The following is a 27,433-nucleotide window of genomic DNA, read 5'->3' on the forward strand; positions in this document are numbered from 1 at the left end:
CATGTAAACCACAATAATGCCATGATGTTTTTGTTGGTCTGTACAAAGTTACTGACATGATAAAAAACAAACAAACAAAAAAACAACAAACAACAACAACTGTGGTAAATGTCAAAACAAAAGTTGAACCATCTTCAACATGAAATAATTACTATGTAACATGCACTGCTGAGACTACAAAATGATTTACTATACAAATACTGTTTAATATCAGCGTGTTCTTACTGATTGTGTGACTCATTCCAACCACAAAGACACATGCCCTCATCTACGAGAATAGTTAAAAGGAAAATGTACTCATCCCCAGGCCATCCAAGATGTAGATGAACTTGTTGCTTCATCAGAACAAATTTAGAGAAATGTTGCATTACATCACTTGTTGATGCTTTGCAGTGAATGGGTGCCATCCGAATGAGAGCTGATAAAAACATCACAATAACCCACATGTAATCCACGCCACTCCAGTCCATAAATGTATGAAAAAAATTCCATAATTAAGATGTTTTTAATATTGCTTCCTCCAGTGAAAAAATCGCCTTGTCTGAATCCGGTGAGAAATATGCATAGATCGAGCACAGCCAAAACAATCCAAAACAGTTCTAAACGAATAAGTCAGTGGGTGTTGATGTGAGAGGACAACAGGGGATGGACTTTTTTTCACTGAAGGAAGCCTTATTATGGATCACGGACCTTAAATTTCTTTATACAGAAGCGACTATCTATTAAAACACCTTAATTGTGTGTGTGTGTGTGTGTGTGTGAACTATTCCTTAGCTGTCAAATGTTATGCAGAGAATGAAAGCAGACTAATGATTTGGCATAAATTGACAGCATGGCTCATGAGTCATGGCCTGATCTGACAATGAACAGACATACTTCAGCACTTTTCAGAGAAGTACACTAGGTCTCAAGTGACTTCAAAAGCCCATCTGGTGGGGTGTGAGGGGACATGGTCTTTTAAAACCATTAGGCCACAGTCGACTCATTATTCTGGTTTAACCCAGGTCTGTACTATTCAATACTATCACACACTCTGGTGGTTCATTACAGCCATTATAACGGGAAATACAGATTTCACAGCTTAAACCATCCATTGTAGCCTAATTAAAATGTCTCAGTAACTCAAACTTCACATTTTTTATATCCAGATACTAAGCCTGTGCCCAAGCAAAAGCACACGTCAGCTGACATAACATTCAAAGGGGTGTGAATGGTGGCAGAATTGTTCAAAATATCCAAACAGCTATGTGTAATAGTGAATACAACATCCATAAATAATAATAAAAATGAATGTTAAACAATGTTAAAAGGCAGAAGAAAAAATAAAATAGAAATACAAGTTCGGAACAATTTGAAGGCTTAGGGTTCATTTTTGGGTGATTATCTATATTTAAAAATGGATATATAACATTATAGACAACAATAACTCAATAATCTCATTTTGCTTTTAAATATGTATTTGGATTAACCAATGCACCGTAGAATATCCTGAAGCCGTGAACACTATAATGAAAGCTCTTTAGTTTTCAGTCATTAAGAGCTCTGGATTCCTGTCTGTCCTCTCCAAATGTGTGTCTAGTATGGCCGGCTGAACTCTAGCAAATAAACTTTGACCTTTTAAGACTTTTTCTTCTGCCTGACAGATTCTGAATGACAGACAACAGCTGTTTAAACAATCAAAAGCCTGTCTATCTTTAAAAAAAATACTGACATGGTCACAAACAAAGGTGACACTGGTCGTAACACAACTTTCCTTTACCCACAATGACGCCTCTATTACAAACTTCCACAGCACCAACTGAATTCCCGTCTGTGGTCAAATCACTATATTGGAGGAAATAGTTAGTTTAAAATAAGAAAACTTTTTCTTTTTTTTAATTCCATCTGGACCACCATTTACAGTGAGATATTGTTAAGTGTAATTCAGGCTTTCGGTGTTAAAAGTGTCAAGCTGAACACTGTCGAACATACACTAAACGAAAAAGGGAAAATAAACATCAAGGATGAAAAACAGATGAAAGCCAGGGAGAGTGAGGGGTTAAACTCTGGCTGGAGAAACCTGATGCTAATTAAGGCTTTGGAATGCCACATAAGGGCTGCATCCTGAAACTTAGAGAGCTGCCTAACTAGACAACATTTTTAGCCATGATTTGCACGTACAGTTTTGAGACATTAACTGGTGCTTGCAGAATTATTTATCATTTTAGAAACATTGGGATGCTGTAGATGCATGCAGAATTTTAGACTTTTTATGCGGCACATTTGAGTTTAATTACTGTAGCACAGAGTAAAAAAAGCACACATGCTTTGGTTTTAGGCATTATATATGTGTGAGCAGAAGCTTTCTATCTAAACACTCTTGAAACAGAATGCCATAGATTGTGCCACAAAAGTTTTACTGCTAACATTGCCCAAAAGGTATGTTATTGCATATTTTATGCTTTAAAATGTTGCATGTGCGCATGCCTGATTTGGCCACAAATGCACAATGTGCACCAGTAATGTAAACACGTGATTCCTAAAATGCTGCGCTTACATATGATGTCTAAAATGTTGACTTGATAGGGAGCTCACTATTTTTGGTACACAGCCCATTCTCCTTCTGAAGTGTTTAGAGTGGCTCACACACACACTCCAGTGGAGGAGAGACGCTCACCTCCTGCTGTTTATATTTTCACTGACATTCCAACAGAAGACAGCTGCAGGTAAAATCATCTTGCTGTTTAAAGAGTCTAACTGCGGATTGATACATACAAAATGAAAACCGTCTTTATCTTCCGGATCAGACTGGACTAAATGATAACGGACTTTGCTGTGCTTTTAGTAGGTGTGTAGTGTCAGTATACTCTTTTAAACGCGTAGTTTCTCACAAGTCATAATTGTTATTTTCTTTATTTAGGTGGATAAATGATTAAATAATGCCGCCACCCAAAAAGTCGCTTTTGTTCCTGGTTTGTGTATTGTGCACGTTCTGCTCTGCGCGCTCTGGGGACTTTGGAGACCCCAGACCCTGCTCTGGATCACACTGTCCGGTAGGCAGATCGTCCAGACCACCGCGACAGCACAATCCGATAACACAGAGCAGATCAATAAATCACCATCATGCTCCCTCCAGCTTTCCATCGGAACATCACGCAACGCCTTTGTCCCAGCGCGCGCGGTCCGGAGACAAGACAAGGGAAACCGTCCAGACGCGCGTCGCTGGAGTTTTTGGTGCTGTGTGCCCAGATTGCGTTACTCCTCAAAGACCAGATCATGTTATGAACGCCACCAGAGAATGTAAAGGAACGGAGTGTCGTCTGCCTCTTAGGATACGACCGAACCCCAGACCGAGATCCTGTGCTGGAGACGGATGTGTGCTCGGGACCAGCCAGCCTCCCCTCATCCATGTGGCAGACAGAGCCGCTCAGTTTTTGGGGGAATTTCCGGACATTGGATATCCCGCTTCAGAGAGTGGGGCTCCTCTGGGAGTTCAGCTCACTTGTGACATCAAACCAGGTGAATTGAAACAGTGGTTCCAGCTGTTCTGCACTTGAATCTTGTTTTAAAACTGGTGTTACACTTAAGTAAACAGAGTGGGCTATTATATTCATATAAAAAATGACATACAGCACAAGTTATTTTGTTGCTTATTCCACTTAACTGTACAAAAAGTACATGGCATTACATTGTGCTTTATTAAACACATAATATCATGGTATTGTCTAAAGTACTTTGGACTGTGTATACCACTTACAAAAAATAGCTACCATTGTATGACCATGTGCTTTGTTGAACATATGCAGTAGCATGGTAATACCATGGTATTATTTGGAGTACATTGAATGTTTAATTTTCATGCATTTTTCCACTTTCAAAAAAAAGTAGCATGTTATAACCACAAGGTTTTTGGTCGTCAACTATGGTAATTTCATAATATATATTTATTTGCTTCCAACATGTGTAGCCACCTGATTATTTTAGTTTTACATAAATACATAAATTACATAATAAAATAATACATTGTAAATTATTTATTTTAATTTATATCAATTTCACAAATACCCTCTAGACAACTGGTTCTATTTCATACTATTTAATGATGCACTTCAAACTACGCGGAGAAAATCTCTATAATGCTCTTTATTGGAGAAGGATGCAGACCTGTTTTTGCTTGTGTGAGATATTTGATGTACTTTGAAAAATATGAGATGCATGCCACAGGGTGGGGAGTGTATACAAACTATCAGGCTCAATGAAACTCATACTTTATTCAATTTTCGCATCAGTACTGGAATTCCAATACATCACTGAATAGGGGAATTTGACAGCTTGCCATAGAACTATTATTGCAAACGTACACATCTGCTTGGCTAAAGAGAGAGTGGTAGAGCAGCAGAACTGCTGGCAGTCAACTGTCAAGACATTGCAGACTACTTTGATCCATTTCCATATGATTGAAAAAAGTTTTAGCACTGGAAAAAAAATAGCACTTGGTTTTAAAAATGTGTGATCCAACTTTGACCTTCACATATCAAAATTTTTTATTAGATTCAGAGAATTTCCTGTTTGGATCATCTTTAAATAAACTCTGAATGTTGCTTTACTCCCAAATAGTTGTTCTCATGTAAATCCAAATATGTTTACAATCCAGTTTAATAAGACCAGTGTATTCCACTGTTAAAGGCATGTTAAATGTACAGTTTGTTCTCTTCTTAAAGCTAATTATACACTTGCTGAGTTATATACTGTACACTTAGTTACTCTTTCCATAGGGTGAACCCACTCCATTTTAAGGCTAAAAGCAGCCAAATGTATTAAAAATCATAAACATGTCTTTTTAGGCAAGAACCAGACATGGGGGTCATATAGGGTTAAAAATTTATGGGACTAAATTTGTATTTAACGAGATTACAATTAAGTAATGATGCCAGAAATCTATAATTATATAATGTTTCCTTTCCACGATTATTTAAACAGTGAAAAAAATATTGCTATATATGACATTATCACTAACATTGATCTTGCGAGTTTAAGCACCCTCTCTTTCTCTCAAAAAATAAATAAAAATAAAAATACTATCGTTATAATCTCTGAAAATGTATAAACTGTGAAATGAATTTGTACATACTTCTGCACTTTGTTGTTTATGATGAGGGAATTCGCAAGAGTCCGGATTTCAGGCAAAGAACGGGCACACGCTCAACAAAACTGATGAGTTTCAGTGAGAACTCATCTGAACTCTTCTGTTTTGCCATTGCATTGCAGAATTTTCCGTGATTGGTTAAAATGCGCAACACTGTAAAAACACCTAAAATGAAACACGGCACAACATGAGCAGATCTTAATATAACGCCACATTTAATGTTTATTCATATTCACTTTGTTAGCAACAGACGTAATAGATTATATTTGTTTGTGCAGGGGCATTGTTGTCCAATTAAGTGGCATTATTACCCCAAGTCCCTGTTGTCAAGCGCCTTACACACACACATATATATATATATATATATATATATATATATATATATATATATATATATAACTATTTCCTGTTTTTAACAGGAGAGAATGAGGTCCCTTCCGAGGATGCACTTATCTTGCATCTTCAGTTGGCAAAGGGACAAGAGAAACTGGTGGAGGCTTTGAGAGCTCAACAAGTAGTGATCCGTGATCTGCAGCAGAGACTGGTGGAACAGCAGGGGGCCCTCCTCTCCCAGCAGCGTGAGATACTCAACCAGCAACGCCGCATGTACGAGCAGATGGATGTGGTGAAGGCTCAGTACGGTCTGCTTTCTGAGACAGTCAAGCAGTTCTCGTTCAAAGGCATGGAGGGAGAACTACAAAGCTATTTTGAAAGCCACCTGGCCGGCCTTCAGAGCCAAGCACGTACTCAACTGCAAAAGTCCTATGCTGTGCATAAGGTAGATGGGGATGCCAAAGTGGTGAATGTAGTTGGAGATGCAGGCCATCCAGTGTTGGGTTGTCAAATTGCTTGTGGGCCTGAAGAATACTGCGACTTCCAGAAAGATCCACCGCAATGTGAAAGCTGCACAATGTGTCCCCCTGGATTCTTCCTGGTGTCACAGTGCTCCCCCAATGCTGATAGGATGTGCCAGGTAACAATGTGGCAGCAATTGCATTATGCATGCAACACATAAGATTTCAATGAACAGCAGACCAAGTTATATGTCTTAATCTTTAACATGTCTTTGAGTAACAAATATCTACCAACAGGACAGGGATGAATGCCTAGAATTACCAAGCCTGTGTGGAGAGCGAGTAAAATGTCTTAATACCCCAGGTAAAAAAAAAAGAAAACTTAATGCCACCTCGATGCCTGTCTTTAAACGGCATCTTGGGATTCACCAAGCTTCTCTTTGTTTCATTCTTCAGGTGGGTTTCGTTGTCTCGGCGTCTCTGAGAGGGAGATGTCCGCAGGGCTGTGTGGTCATGAGTACTTCTACAATCAAGAACTTCAGGAGTGCCATGCTTGTTCAGACTGTGATGGCGAGCCTGTTGGCATTCCTTGCACTTTTACCAGTGATGCTGTATGTGGAACTGTGACTGAGAACATGCTCTCACAGTCCTGGACGGCTTCGATTGCCATACCGCCTACAAAGTCAAAGAGTACTTCCATCTATCCTGGGCTACAGCTCAATATCCGTGGCAAAGCAGGAAACAACCTGTTGACCAACCATGATGATTACCTCATCCTGCAACAACATGGACTGGTTTGGATAGACTACAACATTGCACTAAAGCATAGCTGCAGGAACTTTCTCCAAGTCGGGATACAGATAAATGGCAGTGAAGAGGAGGCTAGAGATCTCAGCGGGGTTCGAATTGAGCAGCCTGAAAGGAAGTTCTTCCAGGGTGTCACTGTAAGTGCAGCAGTTGAGGTGGAACCCAATCATACTCTGACACTTGTGCTGAAGAGTCCCAACCAATACTGCAACCAGAGTAAAGATATCCAAGCCTATGAGCTTGGCGGAGCTTCGTTCAGCTTGCTCTGGCTATCCCATGACACAGGCGCTGTGGCCATGACTGCTCAGATCTCCACTTCAGCCCACTACCAGAGTAACTATCGCCCCACCTTCCGTATAGCCACTGTCTCTGATCCCTACATAGTGGCTCTGACCCATGACAGCCGCGGGGTTCGTTTCATGGAGACCGGCATGGTAAAGTTTGTACTCCAACAGGCCATCTATTCAATGGGCCATTCTTGTGTTCGAGATGGTTTCACACTGATTGTCTATGTCAACAGAAATGGCACTAACCAGGAGGTGCTACGCTCCTTCAAGTCTGGCGTTAACTACAGAGACACCTCCATCAACCTTTCTGGGGCCACAAGGGTGGACAGTGAAGACTGGCTCAATTTTGAAATTGTTGCCCCGTCTCAGTGCAATGTCCGCTACTTTGGTGACAGTTCTGGGATTAGTATGCTGAGCTTGATATGGATCCCTACCGGTGTCTCCTCCATGTTCACAGCCACTGTCTCAAGAGCAGGTCTACCCTCTGGGGCAGTGCGAAATAAACCCCTTCTCTTTAGGCAGATGAGCCCAAATACAGACCAAATTCGACTAGCTGGATCTGGTGAGCCGCATACTCAGAGGAACTTTGTGTTTTCAGATGTTGGGACGGTCAGTGTGGCACTCAACCTAAAACTGATCCACTCCTGCAATGTGGTCAAGCTGACCCTTTACCGGCAAGATACAGATGGAAGTCAGGCCGCATCCTTGGTCCAGCAGGTGGGTGGACATATGCCTGAAGGTAGTGAGTGGGCCAGCGTGGGGCTGAGAACTTCTTTTGAAGTGCAGAATGGTACTGCCATTTATGTTTCTCTGGATTGCATTCGTGGCCGGATCAACCAGATCACCCATGAGGGCGACACCAACATCTCCATTCTTTGGTTGGCATCATGATCCCAAGTATGCAATTTCGATCTAAGGTGCCGGAATCAACTGAAAAAATACTTTGCAAAAATTGGTGCTTTCATAAGACAAAGTAGAGAACTTTAAACAGATGAACTTTCCAAAAAATGGCTCATTTTTAAAAGCTGAAATGCACAGGTGCTATTAATACTCCTCTGGTATTCAGATTTTATGTTCATTGGCATTATGTGAGGAGAAAGGTGGGATGTATCATTGTAAAAATTCAGTTACCTAAACATAAATACACATTTACATTTTTCTTGGCTAGAATAATGAACTAATACAACCTTTAAAAAGTACTTTTTCAGTGCTTTGGCTGGTTGAGCAGTGACCAATTTTTCCCAAGGGAGTAATCCATTTAAATGTGTGCATACAGTATTTTTGTGCATGTTTGATAGAAAGTGTGTTTGTTAAAGAGAAAGAATGTATATTTGTAAGCTGATGTGATGATTTTGTTGCACTTTATCAACACTGAGGTGCATTATTTTGTACAGTGCGCAATTTTGTGTTTGCCCTTTTGAAACAACTGGGATTCAAATAATATAGCTTGATCTATATAAAAGATTAAAATGATAGAAAATATTATAGAAATTATAGAAATCAAAATAACAAAATAATGAAATCATTATGCATCTTTCAGCTCTTGAATATTTAAATTTAGTACTATGAATGAATACTGCTGACCATAATGTCCTGACATTGTAATTAATAAGAAAAAACACAAAACATTTACAAATTTGTCCATTCATGCTAAGTTATGGTGTAAGTGGCATATGTCTTCTATTACTCTGCCAAAATGTCTGCCATTTGGTGTCTTTGCATACCATGCTTAATTGCTTCTGCGTGTGCTCAAACTACAGATTACAGTGAAGTGAACAAACATTTGGCAACATTAATATCATGTCTGCCTTCACTGTAAAACACGTTAAAACCAAAGTATACCATTCATTTACTGTAGAATTAATGTAGAGTGTAATCTTTTATTTAAAAAAAAATATGCTTCTTAATATTTTATTAAAGCTTTTTGGTGGCTCTATGAAATACAATCTACTTGAAAGTCTAAATGGACTGTACTACTCTTACAGTATATTTTAACCCAGTTCTATACTTTAGTAGAGAACAGGTTATTTCCACTTCATTTTTATAAATAAAAATAAAAAAAACATTGCTTGATAATGTCAGTTTTGGTTGATTTTTTAAATCTAGCACATGCTACATGTGGTTGTTATTGGATTTGTTCGACTTCATAATTGGAGGTAAATGTCCCTACCAGTTTTTGCTAACCCATACATTCAGGATCCACCCATAGTGGGTTGATTCCAGATGGGCACCAGACATCCTTCCACTGGGCACAGCATCAAGCTCAAGAGGTCAGCAATTTGGTGAAACTTCAGATAGCAGTATTGAAACGGTACAGGACGTCATACTGAACTGTGAAAATGTGATAAAGAATCATGCTCATCAGAGTTAATAGTGCCTTTGATGTATCAGCAATACTTTATCTGGCAAAAGTTTTCAGGAACTTGGTTGAAAAACAATTGAATGCCTGCCGAAACATGACTAACAGTGCTTAAATTAGTGAGAAAACTGATTGTGTGAAACAATAGAATGCATCTGTCTGCTCTGGGAATGGAAAGCAGGTGTGTGGCGTGCTGGAACCAGATGTTTCTGCCGTAGATCAAATGAGATGTTGCTGCATACAAAAAGTATCCATATAAAACACTATGGTTAGGAAAAGAGACAGATATCAACTATAGAGAGTGAGAGAGAGAGAGAGAGAGAGAGAGAGAGAGAGAGAGAGCTGTATGAATAATTAACATATAACTATCCTGAAAATCACAGTAGTTTGGAAAGGGATATTTTTGCTGGTTGGTTTCGAAATATGATTTTTAGATTGGCTTATACAGTATGTTTTACAGTTTACAAACAGACTTGTGATACAGTATATCCAGTCAAAAAGATACAAATACAGAGGACTTTCGAAAGGAGTTTATACATGCATGTGAACCCTTGGAAAACAGAAAATGAAGATCAGTTGTGGATTAAAATAAAACAGTTATGAATGCCAAAGGAAGGATTAACTGGGAAAAATCTCTCTTGACAAGATAATTATTTTGATATGTGTGGTGTTTATGCAGTGTGTTCCTCTCCAAGCATCCCTGACCATATACTCATTAGTCCACATAGAAACAAACCATTTGCTCTTACACAAATTAAATACGAAATTAAAATGAATTAAACACAACAGCTTGGATGCTCTCACAAACAAAACTGCTCTGTGAGTGATCAAGAAGTTTCCATTCTGGTTAGAATGTGTATTTTTAGAATATAAACAAATTGAAAAAAGTGTATACAGGAATACTCATAATTTACATTAGAGGATAGCCTATAGCTTTTCAAATAGACTTTCGTGAGTGCATAAAATGGCAATGCATTTTTGTTCGATTGTGACAAAAGGATTGACAGCATGTAACAAATGCTCTACATAGAGAGTAACTCGTAGTTTACTAATAATCTAAAAAACAAAACGTATAATCTTTCATTAAAGAATACCTACACAAAGTGAATTATGAAAACATAACTCACTTTTATGAGAACGTGGTTCAAGATGATAATGTCCTAGTGCAAAAAAAAAAAAAAAAAAAAAAAAAATATTTTAAACAGATTTCATTTAACACATCCTTTCAAAGGAAACAAAGTAATTTGACAGCATGGCAATTTTTGATTCACATGTATTTCACTTTGTGACAAAAAAAATACACAAAGCAATGTTTTAAACTGAAAGATACAATTATTCCAGTCTGTCAAGCAGATCTGTAGATGGCCACCTTTATCTGTTTTTAATGAACTTGAGGCATAGAAACAGTATACATGACCTTTTTCAGAAATATTATGTGATGATTTTTGTCACTGTTATCTCATACACCTCTTTCGTTTTATCGCTAGTTTCATTCTCTCCCTCTTTCTCTCCTACATCTCATCTCTGTATTCTCATTAGGCTGTTTAGTGAGGCATGTTAATGAAGGCTAGCAGGTCACCACACACAAACAGAGAGAAATTCACAGTCTGCAGCTCATGAAAGCCTTTTCAGTTTCACTAACCACAAAGAGCTTCCTCCCACTCAGCATCATTTTCCAATGAACTCATAAAGATGAACTAACCGTGTTTCTATGGAAAACATATTAGGTGTCTGTGTGGTATTCTAATCACTGCCCAGCTATAATGTGATGGCACTCATTTCATGCTGTGCTTGGATTTCAGTTAGAACATTGACAAAAATGAGTTCTGTTAATTAAATATAGATTAAGTAAGTGACTTTATTAAGATGTAATGATTGTTTTTGCCACAAACCATGACTTCATATTTCTTAGCACATTTTTAAGATGCATCACTCTTGCTATTCTCATACTCAAGGTTAATGATTTCAACAAACCTCTAGGCTCTAAATCTGTAGATATGGATTTTTTTTAAAGACATCTTACCAACTGCATAGTAATGCATACATACTGTAGAAACACTCAAAGCACAATTTTTAGCAGCAGCATATTAATGCCCTGGCAACCAACAACAACACAATTAAGAATAAAAGAAAAGAAAAGCAACACTTCTTTGCAACACTTTATTAACCATGAATACACCCTAGCAACCACACAGCAACATAATAAAAATACTTATAACATCTTACCAACCATTAGGTTAGGCCATGACAACCACCCACAACTCCTTTAATTATTGTAGCAACACTCAAAACACATTAATTAGCAACACCTTATCAACTACATTGCAAAACTCAGAGAAAATTTTACTCTACTTGGTAACACCTTAGCCACTTATTAACCACAAGAACACCCTAGAAATCGCACAGCAATGCACTAAACACTCAGAATACTTTATCAACTGAATAATAATGCCAACCCACCTTGAAATAGACTAATTAGCAACACCTTAGCAACTACACAACAACATTTTAAAAAAGCACAACTTAGCAACACTATAGCAACTACTAATTTACTATGAGAACACCCTAGCAACCACACAGGAGTGCACAAATAACGCTCAGAACATCTTACCAACTGCATAGTAATACCATGGCAACCTCCAACAACACCCTTAACAAACACATATTGTAGCAACACTCAAAATACACTACTTAGCAAGATCTAAGCAACAACATTACATGCAAAACAGACATATTTTTCTACTCTATCGGTTTTCTTTGTCTTTGTTATATAATAACATACACTCACTCTCACTCCTGGCTATTTGCTATGGTTTCATCTTCGTATCCTCACCCTAAACAGTTATCATCTCTTGATGCTAACAGTGCTTCTGATACTTTTTACTCCACTCTTACATCTTATTTAGACACTTTCTGCCCCTTGTCTTCCAGGCCAGGCTGTACCATCCCTTCTGCCCCTTGGTTATCTGTTGTTCTTCGCGAGCATCTTTCTAAACTCAGGGCTGCTTAAAGAGTATGGCACAAACAAAAAATCCTACTGACCTTAATGTGTATCAGTCACTCCTATCTTCCTTCTCTGCTAATGTCTCCATTGCTAAAAGGACACACTCTCATAGTAGACATACTAGTTGTTTGAGTCTTATCTCTGATAGGGCGTTCAAGGTATTTTGGAGCGGTAAGGTGTCAAAGATGCAACATCTAACTACTGGGGTACCTCAGGGCTCAGTTCTTGGAAAACCTGGCTTTTCACTATTGGTACTGATCCACCATCTGGGCTGGATATGTACTGGTTCCAGATGACTGCAAAGACCATCTGATCTGAGTACAGACTGGATCTGGTGCTACGGTGACTTTGGAATAAGAAAGAAACAGATTAATATTAGCGTAGATGCCCTTCTTCTAACAATCTAGTAAGTACATCATGTATTATTGGAAGTGTTCCCAGTTCAGGTTGTCCTAATTAAAGCAGCTTAAAAATCATTTAATGGATTTGAATATTAGAATTGTGTTAGTGTGTTATGTGTATGTCCCAAAGAAGCACAAAATCACTTTCACAGACTTTTACATTAAATATTCCCTTTTGGTGGAATGACCTGCCCAACTCAATCCGAGCAGCTGAGTCCTTAGCCTTCATCAAGAATCAGCTTAAAACATCTCTTCCATCTTTATTTGACTCTCTAACTTTAGCACTCACTATTCTAATTCTATTATAAATACATATACATATATATATATATATATATATATATATATATAGCCAAATCATGTCCTTTTTAGTGTGCACTCTATTAATTTACTTATTGCTTGCTTTCTTAAAAAAAAAAAAACTTTCTTCTCTAATCTATTTGTATTTTATCTGTTTTCTTTTTTATGTATTATAGTTAACAAAAAATAAATAAATAAATAAATAAAATGAAAAAAGGCCTCTGACACTAGTTTGCTCTATTTTGTTTTTTTTACTCTTTCTGTTTTGTTTTTGTTTATTATGTAATGATATAAAAAAATATTTTGATTGCTTCCATTGTCCTCATTTGTAAGTTGCTTTGGATAAAAGCGTCTGCTAAATGACTAAATGTAAATTTAATGTAGCACAACAAAGGTTTTCTTCAGAAAAAGCAAAATTCAATTTGGATTCCAAAGCTGTTTTGTTCACAGGAACTGAGTGACATTGACTGATTTTGTTTTCAATTAGAACTGAGAAGGAGCCAAGAATATAAAACAACAAAATCAAGTGAAAGAACAGGAATGTGTTAGAACTGTTCCAAAACATGTCAGAAAGAATTCTCTTTTCCTGAAACAATCGAGAGCTCAGGCTCTGACAGGACGTAAGATGTACTTGGTGTAGTTTTTAAGAGCTGAGATCAAATCCATTCCCCTGTGAGTGCTGAGGTTAATTTCCTTCTGGAGCAACCACTGAGAGATTAAATGGTTTGTAAACAAATTACCTTCAATATACAGTCACAAGCTGAATACTCTGAGCACAGCTTATGTCACTGTGAGTCTGTAGCCTATAGAAAATATATAGGATTATGGTCTGCAAGATTTTTTAATGCTTTTGAAAGAAGTGTCTTGTGCTCACTAAGGCTGCATTATGTGAAAAACAGCCACGTTGCAGCAATATTGTGGAATTTTTACATTTAATATATTTTTAAAGTATTTAAATTAAAAATTAGGGCTGCCCACTGCGGGTGTGTGTTCAAGGTGTGTGTGTTCACAACTGTGTGGACTTGTATGGGTTAAATGCAATGCACAAATTCCGAGTATGGGTCACCACTCTTCACTTCATAAGACCTTACACCAACATTTTAAATGGTAGCTCAGTATATAGCTAAGAAAATGTTTAACTTTACACACAGCTCATAATTTACACAGGGCAAAAATGAATCCTGGTTATCTATAAACTGACAATTTGAAAAATTATACATTCCTAGACCTTGGGTTGACATTTGTATTTGCATATTGAATCCTTGCAATGATAAAACAGGCGTAAAGGACTGCCTTTTGGAAATTTCTAAGATCTTACTGCTGAAGATTCCTCTGAAATCTGACCTCTCGAACCCATGGCTGGAGTTTCTGCATGTCAGGAGATACCCCAGGATGTTCAGGGGTGACACCGCATCAGATATACTGCTGCCACACTGGGCTGTTGGGCTGAATATCGTCCTGTGAAGGCCCTGCAGCACACATCTGGTTTGGATTAACTGTCCAGTAAAGCAATACAAGCAAAACAATGTATGACAGTACTGCCTAAAAAACAACTGAAGCCTAGTATTGTCAGCAGAGGGGACAGTCTGTTTAGAGGTTTTCATTTTTTTAAAATCACTTTTTATTTATCTGAAATTAATTTATTAATCTAAATTAATCTATCAAAGTCAACAGTTTGTAATGCCGCACTGTTTGTGCTTTAGCACCCCAATATAGATGCTTCTATGTTTCCTTAGGAAATAGTTTGCATCTGCTTTTCTTGTTACAGGTTTCTGTAAAAAGGAAAATATACTTAAGGCAACCATTTGTGTTTCCTCAGACTGTCACACCGGCACCATTTCAAAAAGGTTCCTTCAAGAACACAAAACATCAGTGTGAATATTTTGAACAATTCTAAAAGTATCAAAAAACTGTTGATCCATGACATTACAGGGGTCATGACATGAGAAATCAAATTTGCCCAGATCATGTCGGAGAATTATGCTTTATTTATTTTTTTATTTTTTTTCAGCATTCAGATTTGTAAGTGAGGCAACGTGTAATGGAGAGTTTGCAGCTGTACTAGATCTGACTGCAGTTGCATCACTGTAAGTAAATCATTTCATGATTTGGATGATTACTGACAAGTTTTAAAAGTCCTGCCCCTAAAACCAGAACATTTTTAGACATAGGGACAGAATGAGGGTTGGTAATCAGAATTTTTCCACATACATAAAAAAAAAAAAAAAAATACATTTGTGCAAAAGAAAAAAAAAAGTTTTTATTATAAGTGAACCTCATTACATATTAAAGGGGTGGTTGACTGCGATTTGACTTTTTTATCATTAGTGTGTAATTTGCTGTTTGAGCATAAACAATGTCTGCAAAGTTATGATGCTGAAAGTTAAATGCAAATAAAGAGATCGTATTAAAAAAATTCTGACAGTTTAATGCCTTCAAAAACGGCTAATTTAGACACCATTATAAGTCGTTTTAGCCAACCACAACCCACTGGACCGGCTAACCAATCTGAGCCCATTGCGTATTTCTGTGGGAGGAGCTTCATAAAAGCAGGTAATGATCAGCGCGTTTATAGGAGAAGGGACAGAGCAATGTGGAAAAAAATAAATTATTTTAAAAATCATGTTTTTTTTTTTTTTTTTTTTTTTTTTTTTTTAATGAAGCAACATGTTAGACTGCTCCCCATAAACACAATCAAACCTTAAAGGCAGGGTGAAATGCTATTTCATGCATACTGAGTTTTTTACACTGTTAAAGAGTTGGATTCCCATGCTAAACATGGACAAAGTTTCAAAAATTTGAAGGAGTATTTCTGTTTCAAAAATACTCTTTCCGGTTTGTCACAAGTTTCGGAAAGTTTTTTTCAAGTATGGCTCTGTGTGACGTTAGATGGAGCGGAATTTCCTTATATGGGTCCTGAGGGCACTTCTGCCGGAAGATCGTACGCTCCCGAATAGCACAGCACTGAGAGCACAACAGACATTCACTGATCAGAGTGAGAGCGTCGCGAAATGTCACAAAAGGAGTGTGTTTTTGGTTGCCAGGGCAAGACAACCCTGCACAGATTACCAAAGAAAAAACAGCATTAAGGGACCAGTGGATGGAGTTTATTTTTACAGAGCATCAACGGAGTTGTGCAAGTGTTTGTGTTTGTTCCCCTGCATTTCGAAGATGCTTGTTTTACAAACAAGGCCCAGTTTGACGCCGGATTTGCACATCGTTTATTTCTTAAGGATAATGCAGTCCCAACTGAAAAGGGTCACGATCGTGTGTTGGAACCGCATGCGGTGAGTAAAACTGCTTCAAATATCTCTGTGTTGTTAACTTAGCTATTGGCGCGTAAGCACATCAAGTAAACAACATGCGATGTTGTCATCAAACTGCACTTTCCACATGTACAGCTTAAAAAAAAATAAATAAATAAAAAAAAAAAGACGACAAAGTGGAACTTAAGCTGTGTCTGAAATCGCTCACTCAAAAAAATAAGTGAACAGATTCGGACAGTGACGTACAGCCTACACTGCGTGTGAGACTTGGAGTGGTTGCAAAAACATTGCCATATGTAACATTACTTTTATATTACATGTACCTAATTTTAGAAAATAATACTAATAGCAATAATACTCAAAATTACTTTATATTGCAGTTATACATACCTCCGCGTCAGCTTCGTGGTTTCAGCGATGGTAACGTTATTTAATTGTTTTTTTTTTGTAATGCTTTTGTGTTCATAATCATTAAATGCTATTAAAATAACGTACTGAGAACGAAAATAAACACACATAAACACGTTCAGAATTATGTATTTATTATTATCAGTATCTTGACACTTGTTCAAGCAGGGTTTTGAGCTCAGATAAGATGGTTGTAGAGCGTCCTCAGGCGACCGTTAATTTTACATCAGAATAGACTACCTTTTATTAACGAAAAAATTTAAATTATCCACCAAATTATCATCATTTTTGTAAGTTAACGTATTAAACTGGTCAAATATTAAACTGGGTTATTGCCTACATAACATATTTTAATATAAAAAATGTTGGAAAAACGTCAAAACAGAAATAATAAAGATGTAAACTTCATCTCTCATTCAAACTCGCTCGCTCCCGCTCTCTCTTCCAGCTCGACGCTACTCCGCATTGGATTGTGGGAAATAGTGCTTCAGCGAGTGTACATCGGTTGTACACTCGAAATCAGAATGAATTGTAGGTAAAAAGTAGTGGACAAATGTAGGGAATGAAATCGTTAACTTGGAATTCGGACAGCACTACAAAATGGCTGACACCCCATATAGTGCACTATATAGTGGATAGGGAGCGGTTTCAGACACAGCTTTAGTCATTTTCCAAAACCGCTAAGCAAATATATACAGTTTCAGTACATACCACATAGAGACATCGTTGCTGATGCTGCTCTTGTTAAATTTCAGCCTCCGGATCTGATTCTGGATCATAAATAAACGGCTGAATCTGACTGTAAGCCATGGTTTGTTTTGGATGATGGTTTTTCCCTCACGATAATGTCACAGCTTCCACATGCTCTCAACACAAAAGCCTACTGGCGCTCGTGATTCTTTAGCTCTGCCCACACATCATGCCTCCAGCCGGTCGTGTTTTTCCGGGAAAAATAGGTGCAGACTATCTTTCTCTTATGAATATAATAAAACTAAAGACTTTTTGGAGTTATGAAGGATGCAGTACTACTCTATAGGTACTCAAGATTAACAGGATATTGAGTGAAAACGACCAATTAACCCCCCCCCCCCCCCTTTAAGGAAAAAGAACTAAACAAAAAAATAAAAATAATAATAAATAAATGTCATGTCTCCTTTAAAACTGCCCACCTAATATAGTGTGGGTCCCCCTCGTGCTGCAGCTCTGATGTGTTCAGGCATGGACTCCTCAGAATGTGTCCTGTAGTATCAAGCACTGAAATATTAACAGAAGGTCCTCAAGTTAAGAAGTGGGGCCTCCATGTATTGTATGTTGGTCGAGCAAACCCCATAGAAACCACATCCAACCGTCAATATTTGGCCCTTGTCAAAGTAATCTATTCATTTGCCATTTTTTCCCCCTGCTTCCAACACATAAAATACAAAAACTGATGGCTTAATATATTCTACCCATCCACTGGTGCCGTTATAATATAATCAGTGTTATTCACTTCAACTGTCATTGTTTTTAATGTTGTGGCTGATCAGTGTATATCAGGCATTGGAGGGTTGAAATGTAATTAAAATATACCATACAAACTTTCAGAAGACAGGGCATGCATTTAATCATTCTACATACATTGAAGGCCATAAGCAGAAAGTAAACTACAGATTTAAAGCCCCTTTGGCCTTAAATTAGAATTCCCAAAGTAAGTAAATGTGAGACTCTAAAGTCAAGACTTCAGCAGAATTGCTTTTGGTGGTGATGTTTCTGATCACATCACAGAAATAGCTGATGCGGTTTATCTGCAGTGAAGTGAGAAGAAACAGGGCTAAAATGATAACAGCGAAACTGATGGGTTTCTATGTATAGCTGAGACAGATCTCATGACTATATAGGGAGAAGATAGTATTTTTAAGCAGCAACAGAAGAAAGCAACTAAAAAAAAATTTAGAAAACCAAAGAGGAAAACTGAGAACTCTGGATGATTGCATGTAAACACTGTGACTGACTGTCAAGAACAATTCAGAACAAAAATAAAAGAACAAAGGGCAGCTTGGAAAATGTATGTCATGTATGCAGAGAGAAAGAAAACAGGCAGAAATATTTGGCTTTTTCATCTCTGAAAAGTGACAGCAGAGTGTTTTTTTTTTTTTTTTTGCTCTCTGGTGTTGCCATGCACGAGCAAACCTCAGTAAAGCTGAGTCTGCAGCTGCACATCTATGTGAAATGAGTGTCAGAAGTGTCTCAGATAGTGGGTTTGGTATTTATAAAGCTATCTGTGAATAGCACACATGCTTTTCTTCTTTCATAGCATCTTTGCATAAGATGAGGGTAAAACACCCTCCTTTAAGAACAATGTGTATTTACTTTAAAACTGTCAAATATTTAAACACAGTTTGGCATGTGCAGGATGATAATGCATCAGCCAGTGTGTTATTAAGGAAGATAAATATAAGCTAATTTACTTAAAGCATGAAAAGTAAAATTACTCAAAGAGACACTACTGGGATAAGAACCCTCCCTTTTACCAATTTCATAAATGGCCTTTGATAACATTTTTATTAATAGCTATTTATATATTTTTAACATTTCATTAATGTAAAATATTAAATCACATCTTCTATTTAAAATAATATTTTGACTATTCAGTTGAATAACTGAATATGCAAGGACAGACAGAGCAGTATCAGGGTAAAATGTGTTATTTTACTTAAATACAGGTATTGTGAATATTTATATTTAATTGCCCATATTTTAATTCAAGATAATGTATGTCATAATAGCAACACTATGCATGAAAAACATGAATATAGTATAATAATAACAACTACATTATTATTGTATCTTTTTACCTAAAAATCAAAACTATAATTTGTACTCCACAAATTTAAAAGCAATGATGTGTCCACAAAGCTTTAATATTCAACATAATACAATTTTCAACTAATGTCACGGATCACTGTTTGCTCAGTATTATATATATATATTACATATAAACATATTTTAAAGAACCTACACAAATACAAACATATTCATATAAACATATAAAAATATTCACTCTGCTGGGATATGACTTTTGGATGTCAACAAATGTCAAATGTTAAACTATTATTATTAACAAATGTTAAACTATTATTCTGGTGGCACAGTGGCGCCACAGTGCCCCCTGTAGGCTGACATCAGTTAATGATTCAACACTCAAAGCAATTCATTATTCCTGTCACATCCTCTGGCAGCCCTACTACTTCACAACACATCTTACGCACCCTGATGAAATGTGAAATTACATCCCCAATGACTCAAATAATCATAGCAATCTAGTGTTCACTTTCTAGTTTATTAATAATCTACCACTACAAATCACTATCAGTCACAACAGAATTAAGTAGAACAGGGACAGAGAGATAGAGAGACAGACCAACTGATAGATAGATAGATAGATAGATAGATAGATAGATAGATAGATAGATAGATAGATAGATAGATAGATAGATAGATAGATAGATAGAGAGGGCGAGAGAGAGAGAGAGAGAGAGAGAGAGAGGGAGAGAGAGAGAGAGAAAGAGAGAAGTTGCAGTTTGTGCTGGTTTATTACTACCATTTGACTCAGAATCAAATAAGAATACACTGAAGATGACAGCACACTGAGCAGTACAAATGCTGAATATATACCCCTCAACAGCACAAAAGCGTTTCTGTGGAGGCATGTATGAAATGCTGTTAATACTGACAGTACTGAAGGTCAAGTGCTCTGCCATTTGTAATGTGGTACAGATCCAGGCGATGTGTGAGTGTTTGATATTCAAGAGAGGCATGACTGTATGCCTGTAAACCACCAGATCTCCCTGTGCTCTGAAATATTTACTGAACACCCTCTTCACATGCTACTTCACTTTATATGGCTTTATGTAACTTTTATGTAACAAAAAAAAAAAAAAAAAAAAAAAAAAAAACTTTTAATTTTCAGCAGGCTGTAATCCAGAAACACTACCGAAAAATAGCATATACACTTCTGAAAAAGGTGCACTGGCAAAAAGTGTACTTTATGTAATCATATTGAATTTAAAGATTTCAATTATATTTCTAATATTTTGTAATCATTATTATTTTTTGTTATGCTTTAAATAAGTAGGCTACACTTATTTTAATGTGCTGACTAACATACTAAAGCACATGTAACATACTTGATCATAATATTAACTGTAGTGTGTTATTTGATATTAGCCTACATTAGAATTATTTAGAAGGGCTGTCACGATTCAAATTCAATTAGAGTACTCGGTTAAATAATTAAAATAATTAAAACCCTTGATTACATTTTGCCCATGTCAAGTAACCAGCAAAATACTGGATGTGGTGCATTCCATGGACGAGTATCCATGAAACGCAATATAAAGCCGCGTTTCCACCGCAGGAACTTTACCCAGGAACTAGGGACTTGGTCCGGTACTTGGTGTGTTTCCACCGCAGGAACCAGGAACTAAATAAAAGTTCCGGGTAAAAAAATGCCCCCCAGAAAGTCCCTGCTGGCGAGGTGGTACTTTTTTAAAGTTCAGGAACTTTCGGGGGCGGGACTTTGGCGCTAAACATCCTGATTGGTTGAGTTGACGCAGCATTGGTTGAGTTCAACCACCATTTATTCGGATCAACATTTTCAAAATATTACTGTTATTGTGTCATGAAATGTAATTTTAAAAGTATTTCAGGCGAGAATGTAGTTGTTTAAAACTCAAATCTGTTGTTTATTTATAAAGACAGCGCCTATTTAAAAATGTGTTTCGCCGATCTCGTAGACGGTGAGCTCCACACGATCAGGGAGAGCTCAGTGATCATCTATCCGCCCAGAGGCAGCCTCACCTTGGATAGACCTTCTGATATGTGCCGCTGGCTCTGATGTGTCTTTAGTGGTTAAACATAACATATAATTCAGCTGCGGGGTAAATCTAACAGGTTTTCTTTGGTCTGTGTTCAATTTATCTATATGTTAAAATGAAAATAAAAAAGGCAAGTCTATATAATATTTCGTTTCATTGTAATGGATGTATATAACGTTACACATATCCCTGAACTAAGTACATTTCTGCAGCTGTTATTATGTTTAAATGAAAACGAAAGGAGGCAGTGGTATTTTATATCCTATTTCGTTTTATTGTAAATATACTGAGGGGAAAATAACAGTAGCCAAAGCCATCTGAGTTCACGCAGCATTGGTTGAGTTCAACCACCATTTATTTGGATCATTTTCAAATATTACTGTTATTGTGTCATGAAATGTAATTTTAAAAGTATTTCAGGCGAGAATGTAGTTGTTTAAAACGCAAATCTATGGTTTATTTATAAAGACCGTGCCTATTTAAAAAATGTGTTTCGCCGATCTCTGCGACGGTGAGCTCCACTCAATCAGCGGGAGCTCAGTCCTCATGTATCCGCCGAGATGCAGCCTCAAATCGGCTAGACCTTCTGATATGTGCCGCTGGCTCTGATGTGTCTTTAGTGGTTAAACATAACATATAATTCAGCTGCGGGGTAAATCTAACAGGTTTTCTTTGGTCTGTATTCAATTTATCTATATGTTAAAATGAAAATAAAAAAGGCAAATTTATATAATATTTCGTTTCATTGTAATGGCTGCATATACACATATCCCTGAACTAAGTACATTTCTGCAGCTGTTATTATGCTTAAATGAAAACCAAAGGAGGCAGTGGTATTTTATATCCCATTTCGTTTTATTGTAAATAGGAAAATTGCAGTAGCCAAGACGAGCTGACTGAAGTTATCAAGTATGCTGCTGTTTATAGATTTACCGGACTTGCGTCGTCGCGGACATCACACTCCCGAGTCGAATGCACAAAGTCTGAACTAACTACCGAGGATGCACGTCCAAAATCAGCGTACTTTAAAAAAACAAACAAATCAGCAGTACTTTGTATTGAGAAACGCGCGCAGACCTACGTCACCAGTCTACCCTGTCAACACACCCATGTGGGGCCCATAAGGGATGGATATGGGCTGGTGAGTGGGCCCCATCTGGGCTGCCCAGATGGGGCCCAGTTAATTTTGTCCGGGGGTTCCATGGTGGCCCCATGTGGGCAAGCCCAGATGGGCTGAAGGTGGGCTTCACATGGGCCCTAGCTAAAACCTACTTGGGCATCCCAGGTTTCTCCCATCTGGGGCCCACACTAGCTGGGCCCCATGTGGGCTGATTATGGGTCCCTGCTATTATACCCATATGGGTAATAACCATTATTATTATTATTATTATTTTTGGGGAATTGGAATTTGAACAAATTCAAATTTTAATTCTTATTTTACAGTCAGTCCATACAGTTCTTTAACAGTTGTAAGATGTTAATATTTTTGTTACACAGCCAATATCCCCGAGTCTGGTGGACCCACCACATTATTAGGCTTTTAAATCAATACAGCCACAACAATTTATGTAAAAATAGTTAACAGATGTTTACTTTAGCTCAATATTACCAATGGTATATACATAATTTATGGTTCTTATTCGCCATTTACCCCTGTGAGATAACAATTATGATCATATGATGGATGAAAACATGGAAATTCAATTATAAAAAAAAAAAAAAAAAAAAAATAGAAACAAGATTTTTTATCATTATTGGTGCTCATTTCTTAGAACTTTATTTAGAACAGGTGAAAGTGCTTGAAATGTAACAATTTTGTTACTTTGTGTGTGAATAGCAGGTGCAGAAAAAAAAACATTCGCGCACACAGACAAGACACAGCAGGCCCAGTTAGGAGGAGGACACAGTTAATAAATAGCGTAACTTTTTCTTTTAGCAAACATTGAAAATGGGTCTCACAGACCCGAACACCTTGGGTTAAACAAGCTAAAATAACAAGGATACCAGTAATAGAATTAATTACATTTTATTTAAGTAAAATTTATGACAACATGCTTTTGCACAGTGTTCCCTCACTGTCACAAACAGAATTTGTTTCTTTCCACCTCAAACGAGCCTGAAGCCTGAAGTCCTTGTTGAGGGGTTGACTGTCGGGCCTGTCTATTACCCCCCCGGTCCCTAGCACCAATGAGCCACTTGGAGACCGCCTTCTCGGCATCTTTACGGGTGATTTGGCTGGTCATGGCGTTTTTCTTTAAGCCTCCTTCAAGAAACAAATATAACGATGACTTAATTCATATGTGCCAACACAACACTCAGCCAGGACTGTAGACAACTATGTTAAAAAAAGAGCTATATAAATTAAGATTATTATTAGAAATAACACTCTTGAACACACAAGCTAAGCAACTGAGAGACATGTGCGAACACACTGCTCAGCCAGGACAACAAACGCTTCATTCACAATATTTAAAATTGACATGTTTATAACGTTAGGGTATTGTGACACCTTTCTATTATGGGTACAACTTAAAACATTATCCACATGCACACCTACCATATATTACTTCATACAGTTTTAAGGCCTTGAACTCTCTCTTCCCATTTCGGCCCACAAAGTTATACTGCCTGGATAGGCCATGGTCTAGGAGAAAAGTCATCATCCTTTTTGTGGCCTCGTCAACAGTCCCCCCTCCTATGTCAGTCACAGCTGCAACCTGAGGGGGAACAAAGGCAATACAAAGCAAATTTATCTACAGTATATTGCTCACTGGAGTAAACCACTCAACATGAAAGAACTGCCAGAAGCATGGGTGTGAGCTAGGCGTGGAACGGTACATGTATTCGTATTGAATCGAAATGGTAGGGGCATCACTACATTGATTAAAAAAATCAAAATCAAATGTTTTTAATGGTAGTATTATTTTATACAGAAATAAAGTATTTATAATTCAGATGAGAATAAAGTTAGTGTTAATTAAAATGAAGGAAAACAAATATATTGATCTGAAATATAGCAAATTAACTTTAAATTCATTCAGATACAATTACCAAACATATCTCAAGGTATTTTTTGTCTCTTTATTAATTTAATAAACTAATTATCTAAAACTTGTCAAAAAGTTGTGAGCACACTTGGGAAGTTTCAGATCAAATTCACTGCAAGCCCCCCAATAAAATTTAATTGAGTTGCACTACCCTAGACTTAACATGCATACCAGTTCGGACATGAAGTTTGGGTTTGCCAGTTTTTCTTCCATGATTTCCACATCCCTAACTGTCTTTAGGGGGAAACCCTCGGGGGTAGAAGAGAAGGTGGTGCCGATGTTGCCACGCTGTTGTAGAAGCGTTTGTAACATCCTCCCCTGGATTTTTTGTGTCTCTTTCATCTCCTCAATCAGTGTTAAGATGCGAACAAACATGTTGCCCCTGATTTGTCTTTGAGAGGTTTCTGGTGACATGGTGACGTGGTGATGGGTTGAAACATCAGGCCATCTCAGGTTACCCAGAGGTGGTGGAAGTGTCGGCCTAGCAGATGATGGTGAAGAACTGAGGGTGGATGGAGGCGGTGGAGGTGTCAGCACAGACCTCAGGGTGGATGGAGGCGGTGGAGGTGTCAGCACAGACCTCAGGGTGGATGCACCATACAAAAATCAACACTGTAAAAATCTCGTACAACAAAAAAAAAAACTTAGTACTAATTTCTCCTAGCTTTTTCTTTTTGACTCAACTTTTGTAAATAACAGTACGAACTGAAAATAAGTTGTCTGTGATAGAAAAAAAAAAAAAAAAAATCTTTTGAAGTTGAGGCAATTCAACATCTTGTGTCTATTCGAAACAAAAGTTCTTATTAAGAATAAACGGGTTCAGATGTTCTAATCTTTTTTGTCAGAAATAAGATTAGTGATTTATTCTAGTTTATGAGGCTGAAAACTTGATCATCTTGGTTTCTTTCAAAGCAACAAATTATGTGTTTTGCTAAACACTGTTCAAAGACCCCAAACTCGCACAAAAAAAGCCAAGAATCAAACAACCCAACCAAAGGAAATGATCATCACCTAAATGGTAAAAAAAATTTACAGTATGGAGGTGATTACCTGAGGGTGGATGGAGGTGTAGGCCTGATTTGGCTGCCGGACCAATTGACATCATCCTCATCGTCACTGGACAAAATCACTCGTCTAGAAATTTATAATATACAAGCACATCAATGAGTTAAAGCACTTTAAAAAACAGTTGGTTAAAAAAATATATATATACATTTTGGACAACAGATGATACCACTAAACATAGGGTTCGTACACATTTCCACCAGAGAATTTCCATGACTGATCTATATACAGTATGACAACACTCTGGGTACCAGAGAGACACTCACATGGATCCTTAGCATCTGTTCCAACACCCCATTCCACCTTCAGGCATGCACACATCCATTTGTATACATCTCTTTTAACCCTCTAAACATGTGATTGTTACTTTTATTAATTGATTACATTTAATTTTATTATTGGTTAATTGTATATCTGTTGTCTACCTCCCTAGTTTTGACAGCTTTGAGCCAAATACCGTATTTTTCGGGACTATTAGTCGCACCTAAGTATAAGTCGCATCAGTCCAAAAATATTTCATGACGAGGAAAAAAACATATAAGTCGCACTGGGCTATAAGTCGCATTGATTTAGAACCAAGAACCAAGAGAAAACAATACTGTCTACAGCCGCGAGAGGGCGCTCTATGCTGCTCAGTGCTCCTGTCACCTATCAGATCGGCTGCATATTTATCTACCTGCAGTTTGTAATCTGCAGAATAGGATTTTCTTTTGGGGGCATTTTGTTTGCATTCAGTCTTTTTCAGTTGTCTTTAAGTTAATATTTCAGTTAACAGATTTCAGTTGTTTTCAGTGGTATGCTACAGGAGCACTGAGCAGCATAGAGCACCCTCTCGCGGCTGTAGACGGTAATGTTTTCTCTCGGTTCATGTCAAATTAATTTTGATAACTCACACCTGACTATAAGTCACAGGACCAGCCAAACAATGAAAAAAAGTGTGACTTATAGTCCGGAAAATACGGTACACTTAACAAAACTCCCACAAAACTTGTCCTTCCTGTGTCATTGGGAAATTCAAATTTTCATCATCCATTTAGTAGTAGTAGTAGTTCAAATACCCTCACCTCTTTTTGCGCTTCCCCCTTCCCATATTCTCTGTAGAATCAGATTCCGTTGGTACATCTGTGTTCTGTTCATACTCGACTAATTTTGTGCGGGCAATTTCATACGTTGCTTTGGGAGACAGACAAATGAGTGGCAATTAGTTTCATTCAGAGCTAATTTAAACCGAACCAACAGTGAACTCATTATGTCAGATAATCTCGTACAAATGGACACCTTACCGACTTTTCTCTTGACAGTCAACTTGTATGTCGCCCAGTCAGTGTGAGGGTCCTGTTGCTCTATGACCGCCTTTGCCATGTTCATCCTTGCTGGTGGCCAGTAGCATTCATCCTCCTCAGGCCCAATAAACCACTTGGTCGGTATAACTGCCAATCCTCCACTATTTATTAATTCAACTATCGCGAAAGGTAACATGCTTAAAGAAAAACAAATACATGCAAAAAAAAATTAAAACAAACAATAAAAAATAATAATAAATAGCACACTAGTGCAGGAGTGGCAATGCCACGTATCCAGTCTTGAGTGGCAATAACACCATTTTTGTTTTTAACTCCTCCACAGGTAACAGCTGCAAGTCTTCAGATAAATTAAAAACAAAAAGAATTCCAAGACATGATGAGTCCATTGGATAGGTGAAAAAGGATTTGGC

The 27,433-nt window shown here is 37.4% G+C and overlaps 2 protein-coding genes across 3 annotated transcripts; one reads left to right on the forward strand and one right to left on the reverse strand.

The window, feature by feature from the left end:
- The first annotated feature begins 2,640 nt into the window (after nucleotides 1-2,640).
- On the forward strand, nucleotides 2,641-9,078 carry nell3 (NELL (neural EGFL like) family member 3). The gene is made up of 5 exons (XM_052595532.1): nucleotides 2,641-2,827; nucleotides 2,900-3,498; nucleotides 5,545-6,098; nucleotides 6,217-6,283; nucleotides 6,376-9,078. Exons 2-5 carry the CDS (start codon nucleotides 2,919-2,921, stop codon nucleotides 7,902-7,904), a joined length of 2,730 nt encoding a protein of 909 aa, XP_052451492.1. The 5' UTR covers nucleotides 2,641-2,827; nucleotides 2,900-2,918; the 3' UTR covers nucleotides 7,905-9,078.
- Nucleotides 9,079-22,702: 13,624 nt separating this feature from the next.
- On the reverse strand, nucleotides 22,703-27,142 carry LOC128012828 (uncharacterized). 2 transcript variants are annotated; one of them, XM_052595371.1, is made up of 6 exons: nucleotides 27,003-27,142; nucleotides 26,784-26,892; nucleotides 25,705-25,788; nucleotides 24,826-25,195; nucleotides 24,165-24,324; nucleotides 22,703-23,870 (listed from the first exon to the last, which is right to left on the reverse strand). In XM_052595371.1, the coding sequence occupies exons 1-6, from the start codon at nucleotides 27,085-27,087 to the stop codon at nucleotides 23,686-23,688; spliced, it is 993 nt and encodes a 330-aa protein (XP_052451331.1). In that variant the 5' UTR covers nucleotides 27,088-27,142; the 3' UTR covers nucleotides 22,703-23,685. The 2 variants fall into 2 exon arrangements, with proteins under 2 accessions (XP_052451331.1, XP_052451329.1); XM_052595369.1 differs by having other exon boundaries at nucleotides 24,826-25,234.
- Nucleotides 27,143-27,433: the final 291 nt, after the last annotated feature.

Source organism: Carassius gibelio, chromosome B24 (genome assembly GCF_023724105.1).
Source record: "Carassius gibelio isolate Cgi1373 ecotype wild population from Czech Republic chromosome B24, carGib1.2-hapl.c, whole genome shotgun sequence".
Taxonomy (NCBI): Eukaryota; Metazoa; Chordata; class Actinopteri; order Cypriniformes; family Cyprinidae; genus Carassius; species Carassius gibelio.

Excerpts from the sequence above, each read along its gene's own strand:
- LOC128012828 (XM_052595369.1), bottom strand. The coding sequence starts at position 27,087 with ATGAACATGGCAAAGGCGGTCATAGAGCAACAGGACCCTCACACTGAC. Across the intron at positions 24,325-24,825 it reads CAAACTTCATGTCCGAACTG|GTTGCAGCTGTGACTGACAT; the intron begins GTATGCATGTTA and ends GTTCCCCCTCAG. Across the intron at positions 23,871-24,164 it reads ACTGTATGAAGTAATATATG|GAGGCTTAAAGAAAAACGCC; the intron begins GTAGGTGTGCAT and ends TGTTTCTTGAAG.
- nell3 (XM_052595532.1), top strand. The coding sequence starts at position 2,919 with ATGCCGCCACCCAAAAAGTCGCTTTTGTTCCTGGTTTGTGTATTGTGC. Across the intron at positions 6,099-6,216 it reads ATGCTGATAGGATGTGCCAG|GACAGGGATGAATGCCTAGA; the intron begins GTAACAATGTGG and ends ATCTACCAACAG. Across the intron at positions 6,284-6,375 it reads AAAATGTCTTAATACCCCAG|GTGGGTTTCGTTGTCTCGGC; the intron begins GTAAAAAAAAAA and ends TTCATTCTTCAG.